The sequence below is a fragment of the Populus trichocarpa genome, chromosome 1 (assembly GCF_000002775.5).
Source record: "Populus trichocarpa isolate Nisqually-1 chromosome 1, P.trichocarpa_v4.1, whole genome shotgun sequence".
In the NCBI taxonomy this organism is placed as follows: Eukaryota; Viridiplantae; Streptophyta; class Magnoliopsida; order Malpighiales; family Salicaceae; genus Populus; species Populus trichocarpa.
The window spans coordinates 6,997,626-7,012,932 of NC_037285.2; the positions used below are offsets into that span (position 1 = coordinate 6,997,626).

Here is a 15,307-nt window from a genome sequence, read left to right on the forward strand (position 1 = left end):
AAATTGTTAGCTTATGGGCTTAATAGAATGTGTTTAAGTGAGGAATAAATAACTGGATTGTTTTAATTATGCAGAAATTGTGATTGCTACAAAAAGTACATCCCCTCGCTTCCTTTGCCAAAGGCTTCATAGAATTTGCTAAAGTGAAGATGGAACTAACAAAATCACTGCAGCGCATGGGCTCCTGCAAGCCTGTATCTCAGGCTATTAAAGCCCAGTTGTTTGGTCTTCCCTACATATCACCTTGATGATGATGTTCTCGTCATCGTGTGAGGAAGTAGAGAGCAGAGGCATGGAGATTTTAAAGATTTTGAGCTTCCCGTATTCAGAAATCTGAAACATAGATAGCAGGTTGGAGTTAATCCACTCCCATCTCATGCCTTCATGTCAATATAGAAAACCGAAGAGGTGGATCTCTATAATTCAAAGGAAAATTTGTTACAATCCAATCAAATTCTCAGAACAGAAAATCTACAGCATCGTTTGCCTAGGAATCTAAGAATTGTGCTCCAAACTTTCCATATTTACAACCTATTCATATCTCCCAAGTGCTCTCACAGGAGCTCCCAAGATTGGCATTTGCATCATGAACTGATACCCTGATCATATTACTATTTGATGATCTTGAAACATCCATACACTCATGCAAGTCAGCATCACGGGCAATCAAAATCCATTCATGATCATCATCCAGATACTTGATGTCAAATGTACCCACCTCCAACCTCAGCCTCTTGGCCACTTCCTCTTTTAACTTCGCGATCCCAGAACTCAGAGAGATTCGGAACCTTATCATGTCTTCCCTATATGTTGCCTTTATGGTTACGCTATTCATTTCTTGCCTAGATGTTACATGCGGCATTGCGATCGAAAGAGCAGCAATCATTTGTGTGGGATTTATATCTGAACTTGGAGGATCTGTCCATTTAGATTCTGGAAATCGCTCATCCACAATAGCATCTGCCATGGCAGGACAAAGGTTGCTCAAATCTTTCGAACTTCCAGTATCCTCTATTAGCATTCCACCAAATTGTTCTTGAGCTTCCGTTGCGAAAAAAGCATCAGGTATTGAGTAAGCAGCTGACAGATTTAGTTCCCTGGTTTGTTGAAGAACCAGTTCAGGTGACCCCCCTGCTTTAATGCATCGCTCATGGACAGGAGAAACAGATGGGTCCTTTGCAGGTGCACTTTCATTTTCTGGGCAACCTTGGCATGAGCCATGAGAAGTAGGAGTTCCTGCACTCTCACCCCTCGAACCACCCCTTGTTTTGGATCTGTTTGAGCCTGTACCTAACTCTGGTGAAAACCTATTTTGCACAGTGAGTTCCTCTAGACTCAATTTTCTACATCCTAGCAATTGATCTTCGAAACCAGCCTTTACATCGCTTCCTGGCGTTCTACAGGTGGGTGATCCATTCTTGTCACCATGATGTTCAGGGGATTTAGAGTTTGGTGAGTTCTGTTGATTTCTCCCATTCAAATTGGGAGGCCAAGAAATGGTACCAACAGCGACAGGAAGAGAACTTGTAGAAAATGCTCCTTCAGTGCCTTGGACTGATTCAATTACCCGCTTAAGCTTAGACAGGGAACGATTAACCTTCTTGATCTTGCGAGATGGCCAGCGAGATATCCCATGCTGCCTGCAAATGCGCTTCATTGTAGTAGGGCAAACTGTAAAGTGTAACACAAGAAATTATCTAAGAAAAATCCATTTTATAACATGCTATATCACAACATTAACCAGCTTTTATAAAGAAAGAGATCAGCATCTTTGCAATAACCACAAGAAAATTACAAGTGACAATTTATTCAAGTGCATAATCGTACCACCAAGGCTCTTTGCAGCATCTTTCAGACTTCCAGTAAAATATTGTTGGAGAACCTCTAGACTAATCATTTTCTCTGCCTTTCCACGTTTCCTCTCTTTTGGCTTTTTTGTCTCTTTCTCTGTAAGAGAAGCATGAGTTTGCCTGACATCTGCTTGAACAGCACTGCCTCCATTTTTTATGACATCCAAGTCCAACATTAATTGTTTCTTTTCTGGATAAATTTGTACAATCGGTCCATTTAGCAACGCATTGTCATCTGGGGGAGATTTTGTAGATTGGGGTATCTGAATGCATTCAAGTCTCAAATCAAGTCTCCCATTAGTAGAAACTTGAATCATCTCTACAAATCCTTCCTCCTCTTCAAGGTCCATCCCAGAAGCAACCTGGAGACTCTGGAAATCCTGCTTCATTATTGCCAATATGGAGCCTAACAAAGTCTTCCATTCACGACTGTCTGTGAAGCTAGGGGGCAGAAAAAATTCAAGGATGTAATCATCATCTCCAGTATAACTGCTCCGCAAGCAGATTGCAAAACAGCTGGTTAATCCAAACATGCGTGCATAATGTACTAGAGGATACTCAGTCTTGCAAAACTGGGTAATATCTGGGCAGAAGCATAGGTTGTGGGAAAAAAATGCCCTCCCAGCAACCCCTTGACCCTTTTGTAAGTGATGCTCAAGACAGGCCTCCCTAAAACCCCACATGTGAGCATCCACTACATAGAATGCCACATCAGTTGTGGACATGCAGACTTGCCCATTGCAACTGCCATCAAAGCTGGTACAGCTCTTCTTCAGACCACCGCCATAGGCCAGAACACTGCGATGCATGCATGGAACCCATGTCTGGGCCAAAGGCAATTTGTGAGTTTCACATACCATTGTCAATATCTCCAAAATTTCAGCCAGTGCATTTTGGCGACCTTCATTACAAATCTGGTTTAAAAGCAGTGCCAAGTATACATGTGTGAGAATAAAGGGGGAAGAAATGAGAGAAGAGGACAAGATTTATCTTGTTGTTCTCCAAATAATACCAGATTTTACATAAAATATGTTAGTGCACCTCACCTGTGTGCTTGGAGGGTCCAATATCTCTGAACTTTTCAAATCTACTGCCTGCAGAACAACTGAAATTATGTGACTGGGAATCTCGATATGAAGTACTTGCCAAGGTGTACGTAATATGATCAAAATAATCATATATTAAAGTTTCCCATAGGAAATCCCTCTAAAAATTAAAGGATCACCAAGCTCAATCAAGAAAGGAAATAGCATGTGATTAATATGCATATCAAAGGGAGATGAAACCTAACCTCAAGTGCCTTGCAGACTTTATCAACCTCGGGTGCATAGTTGATCTTCTGTGAAGTCATAATGAGTTCAACCACACCGACACAAGACTGTCCAGAAGGTTCGAAGACTGGCAAAGCCACGGTTCCCCGAACATTGTAGTGTAGAGCATGATCAAGCCGTGAATACTCCTTGCTGGAGTAATACTGAACATTGGGAGTCCATTCCGGTAATTTTTGTCTGAAAACACGGCCAGGTAGCCCAAGCTCTCCATCACTCTCTCCGTCCACAGAGAACTTATACATAAGAGAGACCATCCTATACTGATGAAGTCCATTACTATGAGGATCAATAACGAAGGGTTGCCCTGAAGTTGTCAACGCATATCGACCCCCATTCTTCACAGGTGCCCAAACCTGAGCTAGAATATGTTGTTCAGTTGATTCTTTGAAATGTCTCAGGGCCCGTGTCATTCTCTCTTTAATTATACAATACCCATCAGGGTTGTCAATAGGCATTAATCCCAAAAACGGAGAAGGAAGTTTACTGTTATCATCATTTTCCCCTTTGCTTTCAGTTACCGAATTTGGATTACCTGCATTAAGAAAATTTCCAAGTCAGCAGTGAAGAAAAAAAAACAAATGATTCGCCATCCTGATAGTGGTCGATGAGCTGCAATAGTGTATATAGAAGACAAACTGCGAGAAATTAAATGATACAGTTAACTGGTGAAAGAGCAAGAGCAGCCTACTTAGACTTGCAAAATCCTCTGTGTGACCTCAAACTTCAAAGGATATAAATTTTGCCAAAAAGATAATGAGAAAGAACACCAAACTTGAACAAAGTCTCCAGATTTAAGGCAGTACTGAGTTCAGGTATCGACTGATACCATTCATTTGAGAGAAGACAAAATTAAGACCATTAAAACAGACAAAAATCAATTGCACCACTTTTCCTTCTTGGATTTTGGTTTTCTCATCTCCCAGAACACTGGAGATCATGTTCATGTTTCATTTTCATTGCTCGAGTCTTGGCTTTTATACAAGCACGCTTCCAGAGTTCCAATATCTGTGATGAACACATGCTTTGAGAAAGTTTTAGCTCAAATTCAGACACCAATGAAATTTCAATCCCTCAATACAATCAACAAGACAATAAGTTATACAATAAGCAGACCAAAGAAAAGCTCAAATTGACCGATCAAAAGCACCAAATATGACCAAAAAAAAATTAAACACAGAAAAGAAAACCCAACAGAAACTCCCTCTCTGCATTCACCACCGTACACAAAACAACAAACTTTTCAATCTGAGAAGGTAAGAAAAAAGTCAAATAATTTCTAACACCACCACAACAAAACTAAAAATTTACAACTTTTTCACCATTTCATTCATTCAAAGAAAGCAACTTTAGCATCAAATAATCTTCATTCATTCACGTACACAACACCAAAGTTCAAAAAGAAAAAAAGAAAACAAATTACGGGACCGACATGTGAGTACGATAGGATTATCAGACAAGCGAAGGCCACCAACAAAAGAAGAGGAAGCCTGACCACCACCAGCAGCAGCAGCAAGAAGTCTATCATCAGCAGCATCAGAGAAAGCCCAGAGGGGAGAACAAGGCTGTTCATTAGAAGAAGAAATAAGAAAAGTTGACATGGGGTTTGAAGAAATAAAAGAGATCTGATCTAAAGGCCAAGAGCTATCAAGATCAAGATCCAACTCCATTGACTTCCTTCCTTCGGACTCACCCCCTCCTCCAACTTCAGTTGGTTCTGGCATTTTTGTCTTGTTTTTTTTAAGATTGAGAGTGGTTTACATTCAAAGAAACAAAGTTTTTATTGTGTATTAATATATATTTCTCTTGCAAGAGATGATATGGAATTTGATGTCTTCTTCTTTCTTCTTTTTTTTCTTTTATCTGAATGAGAGAGGGGAAACGTGGGAGTGGGAGTGGGGGAGGAGGGAGGAGGGAGGAGGGTGAAACACAATTTGGTTTTTGTCCTGCACAATTGTTTGTGTGTGATTCCATGGAATCCATCAATTGTACTACTTGCTGCTGCTGAGGAAATGGAACATAAAAATAATGAGCCATCATTATCTGCTTCACTACCACTTCCATGAAACCAAAAACCAAACCATCCAAGTTGCCGCGTTCATTTCTCTTCTTTCTTTCTTTTTGTCTTCCTTCATTTCCCTCCATTTACTTAAAACTGTTAGTAAAAAAAAAAGAAGAAGCTATTAGTTCCTCATTGGCAAATTAGGACCCTATTTAATGTTATTTCAATCCATCCACTGTTACAACATTTTACCAAATATATCCTTAGATTTTTATTAAAAAAATAAAAGTATCAGAGTGTATATTTCATTTATATTCTAGCAAGAAAAATATATATGTAGTTTTTTCAATCAGAAACACAAGAAAAATACTACAGAAATAAGTTGGTGTTTAGTAACATTTCTCATCTTAGGTTAGGTTGTGTTTCTAATTGTGATAAATAATACTTTTTAAATGGTGTTTTATTTAAAAATATATTAAAATAATTTTTTTTTAATATTTATATATTAAAATGATTAAAAAAACATTTAAAAATATTAATTTTAAATTTTTTTAAAAAAAAAAACATAACACAACAAACATAATTTTAAAACATCATCCAAATTCCGGGTGTTTGAAAACCCACGGCCTAAACAAACAATTTGCTTACACATTGAACAGGTATTTTATGAAAATGGCTGGGGCTCAAGTTCTTTGTTAAATTTCAAAATACATATATTCCGTAAAAATTTCCCCTCTCTCTCTGAAAAAAAGTAGTCACTTCACTGTATCTCCAACAACTTAATTCTTGCCCTACCAAGGAAAATTATTTATATATAAACAAGAAGAAGAAGAAAGAAGACAGAAGGCATGCAGTGTGGTATTTGTGCCTTTCTTTGTGTGTGAATGACAACAAATTTACAACTACTCTGTAATGTTAAATTATTTTCTTACACATGTGTTCTGTCTTTATATATATATATGTGAACAAAAGATTCAGTGGAAATTAAGGAGGCTGTTGTGGCTGCTACCACTGATGGGTTTAAATATTTCAACAATTGAAATCCGATTCATTCATCTCTTTTACAATCATCATTTGTCGTCCCCATGGGCAAACCACTTAATTTCCAGCTTTGGCATAATTAACAACTACTATGATCCTTGTACAGAATCATTATTATCGTTTTAATTTAAGTTCCAAAAAGGGAGTTTGTTTCTTATATTATATTCTTGAATTTAATTCCAAAAAAAATAAAAAAAACAATAAATGCATCAGTTCAGATATGGTAAATTAATTTGCTTAAAATCCAATTGAGAAGAACTTAATTTTAAGATTAGAAACAAGTCCGAAAATATTCTAGTGGTTAAAATTATAGTGATGTAAACATCACAAAATAATAAAGCAGTAAACATCGTAAAAGAGTCGGTCATAAAAAAGAAAAATCCACGTATAAAATGACATACCTTTATATAGTGCTCACACACCTTTAATTTTCTTTTCTTTTATTTTAGTGGACTGACTACGTCTAAAAGACATAATAAAATGGAAGAGGAACCTTCTAGAGGTGTTTGGAATAATATAATAAAAATAAAATAATTTTAAATCATGTTTTTATTTAAAAATATATTAAAAATAATTTTAAAAATAAAATTTCAAGAAACTTTAGTTCTCAGACTTTACGCAAAGTGTTTAAAGTCAATGATTATATATTTTTAATAAGTTAACAGTGGATAAAATAATCACTATAATCTCATGATTGTTAATCTTTCCTCCCAGTAAGAGAAAGTATTTAAAATTAATTTTTTTATATTTTTAAATTTTTTTATATGTTAATATTAAAAATAATTTTTTTAAAAAATATTATTTTAATATATTTTTAAATAAAAAATATTTAAAAAAACAACTATTTTCAACAGTCCATTCAAAGGAACATCATTTGCTATCAATGAGGTTGCTCTAGTGTTCTATCATTTGCTTCAATTGCATAATGCACATTTCAAGTTTAACGGCATGCCCATGAGCTTTGATCGGAGACAAATGGGAGGAGGAGACATATCACGAAATAAAAATAACGAATGTGACACGAATTAGTAATATTAGCTAATCAAATAAAGAGTAGTGATGTGGTAGGCTCGTAGCGGGAGATTATTCAAATACACTGGATATAATTTACACGGAAATACTTGATGTCATCTGTACGTATTCCAATACGGTCGAGGGTCAACTAGCAACATACGATTAGAAAAATAATCCAGCTATAAGCTGGCTTGATGGTTTGTGCTGCCCATCTGCACTAATTTATAGAATAGACAATTAGGAGTTGACATGAAGAATCCTTTAGAAAGCTGTTCAAGATTCACAAACTCTAGCAAAATGAAGAGTTGAATAATTAAAGAAAATGATAGAACTACATAATATGTGACAAACATTACAACGACCTTGTTCTTGTACTTTTAGAGGGTCAACTTATTTTGATGGCAGATTTGTGGAGTTGTGTATGTTAGATAGAGCAGAGACTAGTTATGGCATTGAAACTTGAAAGAGATCTCATCTACTCGTTGAAAGTACGTGAAATGAGCTGCCTGTGGACTGGATTTGCCAATATGAACATAGTAAAGTTCCTAGTGGCATAAACTATCTGCAGAAGAGAAAATTCGGGCTCCAAAAACCCTGCCCAGCCCAAGCTTTCACTGTTTCCTTTCGTACAGGTGAAGAGACTTTCCTCTTTTGGTTTTGGTCAAGCGGGAATGGGGAAAGCATGGAAAAGAATAAGTGAAGGCAATCATGAGGTAGGTGACCAAAACATATCGAACCCACAATGGGTTACAGGGTGATGCCACATTCTAGAAATGAACCGAGAAAACAAAGAACAAGCACATATCTAGAACAACAACGAGCATCTGAGAAACAAAATGCCTTGCTCCAGTACCGACAAAGGATATCCTGCTACGCCTGGAAAATATATACAATTTGTTCAGCCTTGTAGAATTACTTGTGCACGTGTATCAACCAGAAGTTTACTCGATGAATTGCAAATTCAACATTGGCTTTCATATGCTGAAATTTAGTAAGATCTTGATATCAAAAAGGTGGATCACATCTTGTATCTCGTGTGGAAACACACTCTTTCAAGACTGAGATGCTAGCAGTCTTAGGCTAAACGATGTTAAACTTCTTTGTTCTGCTTTAAAGGCAACACAATATAATCATTATAATACTACTGCCTTTTCCCCCAGAACATGCTCCTCACAAGATTATCTTGCAAATTGGACACGAAAACTCAGAATCCCCTGATGAGATATGCAATGAAGCTATTGCTTCCTGAACAAAGATGATTTGAAAAGGCCTAGATACAGCAATTGTCACATACATGACACAAGTGGAATTTCTTCTTGAATTGGATGCGTTCTTGGGTGCCCTTAGTGGGTGGGAACGTTCATGAACAATGACATGGTTGTACTCCATAGAAGTAAAGAAATGACTGTTTGTCTAGATGCCATATGCTAATTAGCGTCTTGATTTTTGTTGGGGAGGGGCATAGAAGTAAAAAAATGACTGTTTGTCTAGATGCCATATGCTAATTAGCGTCTTGATTTTTGTTGGGGAGGGTATCCAGTCCCCGTTCCAGGTGGGTCTTTCCTTCTCAGGTGATGCTGCTGATGGGGCTGGGCAACCCCACGTGGCATAGGGATGTTACCAGGATTCATTCCACCACCCATCCCTGCCTGAGAAGAGAGATTATAAGCTGCCATGCCCTGAGATTGCATTCTCTGCATGCCCACAGACATTGGTCGAGGTGCAGATCTGCTGTTAATTCCATGAGCACCTGGCATGCCTCCAGAAACCGCATTTCCAGATGAGACAGGCTGTGGAGGTTGAAGACTAGTTGTTCCTTCAAAATCTGTATTTGTATCTACCGGACGAGTAGGATAATTGATGACCTTCTCTCCAGGTTGAGAGGGAACCAGGGCATTCCGTCCAGGTAGAGGTTCACTACGAAAATAATCATGCTCTATAGCTTGTGCAGCTGTTATACGCTTTCGAGGATCATATTCAAGCATCTTAGATAGAAGGTCAAATGAAGCACTTTTTGGAGAGAGAGGCACAACACCATGTAGTCCAGTATTCTCATACTTGTGCTCTTGGATATGCTGCACGTCATTATGCCAGTGCGGAAGACTTGCAAGTGTTGGCCATTTTTCTAGTGTAGGATGGCCCAAGACCTTAAATATCTTGTCAAGTTGATCGATCTGGAAAGGAATTGATGTCGATTTGGCTTCTGCCCCTTGAAAAAGTGGCTTCAAAGTCAAAAGTTCAGCAAAAATGCATCCAAGAGCCCACATGTCAACAGCACTTGTGTAGTGCTTAGCCCCCAGAAGCAACTCAGGTGCACGATACCAAATGGTTACCACAACACCATTATCAGACAAAGCCTTCAAGGGAGCTTGATATATTCTTGCCAGTCCAAAATCAGCAATTTTGACGACCCCGTGTTCCTCTCCCTCGCCCATAACTAAGATATTTGATGGCTTTAGATCTCGATGTATGATCCAGTTACTGTGCAGATAGTTCAGTCCATTGAGTAGCTGCCAGAGCAATGATTTAACAGTGTACTGATTGATCATAGTGTTACCCTTGTCTCTATGATGCCTGATGATTTCATAAAGATCATGCTCAGCATAATCAAAAGCCAGATACAGCGACATGTCAGCATGATTGATGTGCACATTCACAAGCTTCACAACATTCTCATGAGTAATTTCCCTAAGTAACATGATTTCACGGATGGCAGTGGGAGAGACACCATCACCATCCTTGGACTGCTTGAATTTCTTGATGGCAATGGACTTTCCACAATTTGCAGGAGACTTGGTTTTTGCTAGGAATACAAGACCATAAGTGCCTTCACCAATCTTGCCAATAAGATTGTACTGTTGCAGCCACTCTGGCTTTTCACTGTTGTTGTTGCTTCTATTATTGCCGTCTCCCATGGTTGCAAAACAACTTTGGCTGTGTGTCCTTACAACCGAGGTTGCTGCATTGGCACTGAGATTGAAAAGAAAAGGGTGCACCAGTTTCCTGCACCAGCTTGCAGATCCATGAACTTAAAACGCAACTGCTTACTGTCCAATAATGAAATTATTAGGAAGATAAGAAAAAGAAATTGAAATCTTTGGAAGTACGAATGGATTATCAATTGAGAATGTTTCACAGTTAGTTTCTCTATAGCTACATGTTCAAAAGCCTTGTTCTGCAAACGTTACTTCAATAAGAGATTTCTAGAAATAAATTTCAAAATGATACAGCATGTCAGCATCTGCAAAGTGTTCAAATCTCAGTGAAACCTCTCCTACCCAACCACTACAGGGAATACTGTGTTCAAAAGCCTTGTTCTGCATATATTACTTAAATAAGAGATTCCTAGAAATAAAACTCAAAACGATACAGCATCTGCAAAGTGTTCGAATCCCAGTGAAATTTCTCCTATCCAACCACTACAGGGAATACTATGTCCACGACCCCTTCCCACTTCTTGTTTCAATCCTATGAATCGAAGTAAGATGCAATAAGATGAAAGTGGAAATAATGTTTTCATCTTAACAAAAGAGCACAAACAAAAATCTTGAAGGTAACATAATAACACAAGCTCTCACCAGGTAATGTATATAAATCTTCCCCTTCTACTATAAACACCAAAATCCAAAGGAGAAAAACTTAACCAAACAATATTTACAAGGGCATTGGAACACCGATGATCATCAGTGAAAGAGATTTTCAGGCTTTCAAATGCTGAAATTCAGAATTGAACCAGAATATGTGAGTTTTCCCGACGCAAAACAGGATTAACTAAACTATAGTACGAGAATTATTTGCTATATTAAAGATTCCCAAAAGATTGAATCTTCATAACAAGCAAGACCAAAACTATTAAAGACGCTAACTTTCCAGTTCGTAACTAGTAATGATACTCATAAGAAAATGAAAAAAAAAAACCTCAAAAACTGAATCCCACAAACCAAATCCAGAACCCAGTCAATGTTCAATGATCAAGAAAAAAAAGCTAAGAAAATCAACATAAATAAGCAAAAATACAGTTGAGCGTATCAATAAAAAAAACCCAAGGAAACTCACCTTTCGAGCTGAAACTGGATCGATTCAAGACCTTTACTATCACTCTAAAAAACCCAGATCTTGATTCTTGGTATCTATCTATATAGCTACCTCAACGGCTCAAAAAAGCTAGTATCTTTTTGTTATTGAGATACACACTGAGTGCATAAATCAATAAGACATGTCCCGGAGATTTAAAGGAATTGGAGTTAATTTTCGTGATTAAAGTCGGTTTTCTTGAGTCGGGTTTTTCTTGACACTGAGTGCGGGCTTGCAGATTTGTAACGTAAAGCTCTGTTTGATTACGAAAATCTTACAGCCTACCAGTTTTTTTTTTTTTTTTCAATTTAAATTAGAGCATTTTTAAATCTTTATAGATAACTTTTTAAATATATTTATCAAAATAGATTATTTTATGCCATGTAAGAGAAAAAAGATATTATTTTCCATGTCATTTTATTTTACATAATTAATAAAAATTTAAGAAATTATTTTTCTTTTGCAAAAGGAAAAGTCCATATTGGAACTTTTTATACTCGAATCTCTCTCTCTCTCTCTCTCTCTCTCTCTCTCTCTCTCTCTCTCTCTCTCTCTATATATATATATATATATCTCTTTGTAGCATCCATCTACAACATAAATATGGAAGAAATTTATGCTAATTTTTTTATTATTATTATTAACATGGATGTCTAGATTAATTTACGCGCATCTCGACTAATCCCACGGGCTCTGAAGTTAACGACCATATAAACTTTCAGTGGTCATCATATTAGCAATCACATGACTCAAACCTGAGACCACAGGAGGAACAAATTCATTGGTCCTATGCTCTTATCACTGGTCACCTACTAGATGGTTAATTCATGTTAATTCTTACATATTAGGTTTGTTGACTCCGTATTTTCCGTGGACTTGAAGAAATGTTTGGAATTATTATAATAATTATTTTTTAAAATATTTTTTATTAAAATAATATTTTTATTTTTTAAAATTTAATTTTAATATTAGTATATCAAAATAATTTAAAATTTTATTTAAAAAAAAACACTTTAATAAAAGAGGTCTTTGAGTTCACAAGCCCAACTATGAGTTGCATCCTCTCATAGCAGCATGCCAAATGGGAAACCGATTACTGGACTAATCAATCTTTCTTAAGAAATAATGCACAAATAGAAGCTTAAACTCACTTCTAAATCAAATAAAATTATAACACCTGATTAGAAATAGAATCTAAAATTAATTATGAAAATAAAAAATACTCCCGGGCTCGGCTGATGCGAGCTTGCCGACCTTATAACGCTCAGATAAATTTTCCATTTCTTCACCGACTTGGATTTGTCAACATCCATCCCGCTGTCGAGTAAAAAGGAAAAAGCTAAGACATGGGAGTTTGATAGCACATGACCTGCTCATTAAAAATCTCAGCAACCGAAAATTGATTGGTAAGTTGGTGACTGGTTATGGAGCAGTGGCCGACGCCCAGAACATCCCCTTAGCCAGATCCTCAACCTCTTCATGTAACTTTGCCTGATCCAGCTCGTATTCAAATGAATAGAACAGAATCCTGTACACAAGCATCATGAAGCCAGCTGTGCATTTCCAACCTGATCCATCGTCTAAGCAAAAAGGTAGTAGCATAACGAAGGGCAGAGCACAACGAGGATGGAAAATGGTTGGGAGATCAGTGGCTAGTGTTATATTTTAATCAGCTTTCCATCTGAAAGAGAGAGAGAGAAAAACCCTTTTTTACTTTTTATTTCATTTTTTGTTTGATCCTGCAGCAAAGAGCTCCACTCTAGCGAGGAACATTAAGAGTAAATTATGAGCGAAAACCATCATGTTCAGAAATTGATGCGGGTTCTCTACTAAACGTCATCAAATTCAACCATGTTTGTTAGAATTACTTTATTTTAAATCAATAAAACTAAGTTTATTGACGAGAAAAGAATTGCAAAACCCAAGAGCTATTAGCCACGAAGGCCGTCAAAAAGAGGAATTGAAAAGGCCAAGAATCCCAGAAAGGATATAAGAAAAGAAAAAAAAAGAGAAAGAAATCTGATTGTAAAAGCAAACCTAAGGACAATTGATGAAGCCAAGCAAATCAAGAGAACATTACTCGAAGACTTCATTGTAAACAAGCATCGAAAATTCAAACCGATGAAATAAAGATGTGGCTTGATGCAAAATTGATGCCTCCAATAACAAGTCATGATTATCATATGGTGATTTGATTCATCTTGTGAAAGGTAGAGATAATTGTAATAAGTTGTCTTTTTTATAACTGTTCTTGTTAATTTGATTTGGTTCATGGGATATTGAGTGCTCAAACAGGATCTTATATCTTTAAGATCAGTGGGCAATGTTACCATGTTATTGGTTCTCTTTTGCCATCTCACAATCAAGCACGAAGGTTTGCCCAGATCCTAATCTCTTAACACCAAGAATGAACCTTGTCTATTAAGACAACACTTCATCAACCTTAAATAAAATTATTGTCAGTGGACTTACTGTAATGCTAGATTTATCCAACATAGTGTAAGGTGGTTCTGTCAAGGTAGGCATAGACTCGATAGGGTAAGTGGTCCTAATCGTAGGCTTCATTTGATCTCCAGTAGAGATGATGATTCTAAACAATACGATGATCCATCTTCTAATGACACGAGTGGTCTGGTTCTTGGAGATATTGGTGATTCTCAAACTGTAATTAGACATTATCATAGAAAGTTTTCCAGAGATTCTATGAAGGATCCCTGAACTTCATCCAAAGTTTATGTATCTGCAATATCCACTCATTTTTCCTTATGATGAGGATGGATTTCACACCGACATCGCATTGGCTAATCAAGAGCAACAACCACCTGGAAAGCATTAAAAGGTTATAATGAGAGCTTATTATGTTTAAATACACGAAAAAAACGAGGGAGAAAGTACTTTTGCTAAAGGAGGACGACTTTACCAGTAATTTTTAGTTGATGTATTTGTTAATGTTGATTAAGATCATCTTGCAAACCAAAAAAGCCTTAGAACCGAAGCTTATAAAAGGATACGAGAGGCTAAGGGTGTGTTTGGGTAAGCGATGCAAACCGCGTTTCTAAAAATTTTGAATTTTTTTATATATTTTCAAATCGTTTTGATGTGCTGATATTAAAAATAATTTTTTTAAAATAAAAAAACTTTATTTTAATATATTTCTAAACAAAAAACACTTTGAATGACCTTCACTATCACAATATCAAACAGACCCGAGAAGATATTGATACCAGAAAGGTTATCCTTCCATCTTTATTGATCGGCAGTCCATGATACATGATAAATAATTATTAGGATATATTATAGCAATCCAAACCTTTTTATAACATTCATAATTGGTTTGAGATACAAAGGGAGATTAAAAAACAAGAAACTATCAGCTTGAAGATAAGCTTGGCATTATTATCAAAACTTCTGGATATGATATCATTCATCAAATTAGGAAAACTTGCTGGTCGAACAAAAACCGATATTTATGCACAAATTATATATTTTCTTCTTCTTTTTCTACATTGTTCTTAACAATTCCATTTACATTTTCTCTTTATAGATGTATGCACGATTGAATTCCATAAAAGAGGCTTGCCACACACTCATTTATTGGTTTGGCTTGTCCCAAAATTCAATTGTCGCTTGCTCGAGGACATTTATTCAATTGTTTCTGTTGAAATACCTGACAAGAATCAGGACTCAATTTGTTATGAAATTGTCTAAAGATTTATGTTATGTGGCTCATATAGGGTTGCAATTAAACCCCAAAGTTCAATGCATGAAAAGAGACAAGTGTTCAAAGCGCTTCCTAAAATATATAAAGAATCAACAGTGTTTGATGAGAATGCGTTTTTCTATTACAGGCATCGGAAACGGCCTGATTCCTCCTTTCTTAAAATTGGCATTGCTCTCTTACATGATAACTCCAAAATAAAAAAATAAAAAAAAACAAAATGAATTTGTAAATAATCTAATACTGAAAAATAAAATTAAAAATAAAATAAAAAAAGATT

The 15,307-nt window shown here is 36.4% G+C and overlaps 2 protein-coding genes across 6 annotated transcripts; both read right to left on the reverse strand.

Annotated features, from left to right (window-relative positions):
• Positions 1-393: 393 nt before the first annotated feature.
• Positions 394-5,317, reverse strand: LOC7477839 (protein NLP7). Of its 3 annotated transcripts, none has more exons than XM_024593744.2 (5): positions 4,602-5,317; positions 3,142-3,713; positions 2,897-2,944; positions 1,828-2,764; positions 394-1,671 (listed from the first exon to the last, which is right to left on the reverse strand). In XM_024593744.2, the coding sequence occupies exons 1-5, from the start codon at positions 4,900-4,902 to the stop codon at positions 536-538; spliced, it is 2,994 nt and encodes a 997-aa protein (XP_024449512.1). In that variant the 5' UTR covers positions 4,903-5,317; the 3' UTR covers positions 394-535. The 3 variants fall into 3 exon arrangements, with proteins under 3 accessions (XP_024449512.1, XP_024449513.1, XP_052303810.1); XM_024593745.2 differs by having other exon boundaries at positions 4,611-5,315; XM_052447850.1 differs by having other exon boundaries at positions 4,501-4,744.
• Positions 5,318-8,510: 3,193 nt separating this feature from the next.
• LOC7467062 (cyclin-dependent kinase E-1) lies at positions 8,511-11,621 on the reverse strand. 3 transcript variants are annotated; one of them, XM_052446973.1, is made up of 2 exons: positions 11,292-11,621; positions 8,511-10,238 (listed from the first exon to the last, which is right to left on the reverse strand). In XM_052446973.1, exon 2 carries the CDS (start codon positions 10,148-10,150, stop codon positions 8,741-8,743), a length of 1,410 nt encoding a protein of 469 aa, XP_052302933.1. In that variant the 5' UTR covers positions 10,151-10,238; positions 11,292-11,621; the 3' UTR covers positions 8,511-8,740. The 3 variants fall into 3 exon arrangements, with proteins under 3 accessions (XP_052302933.1, XP_024447059.1, XP_002299450.1); XM_024591291.2 differs by having other exon boundaries at positions 8,511-10,275; XM_002299414.4 differs by having other exon boundaries at positions 8,511-10,282.
• Positions 11,622-15,307: the final 3,686 nt, after the last annotated feature.

What these genes read in the sequence shown, in the direction of transcription:
- LOC7477839 (XM_024593744.2), bottom strand. Translation starts at nt 4,902, where the DNA reads ATGCCAGAACCAACTGAAGTTGGAGGAGGGGGTGAGTCCGAAGGAAGG. An exon ending in TGGACCCTCCAAGCACACAG is followed by an intron (nt 2,765 to 2,896) that starts GTGAGGTGCACT and finishes CTTTTAAACCAG; the next exon opens with ATTTGTAATGAAGGTCGCCA. An exon ending in TGCTGCAAAGAGCCTTGGTG is followed by an intron (nt 1,672 to 1,827) that starts GTACGATTATGC and finishes TACACTTTACAG; the next exon opens with TTTGCCCTACTACAATGAAG.
- LOC7467062 (XM_052446973.1), bottom strand. Translation starts at nt 10,150, where the DNA reads ATGGGAGACGGCAATAATAGAAGCAACAACAACAGTGAAAAGCCAGAG.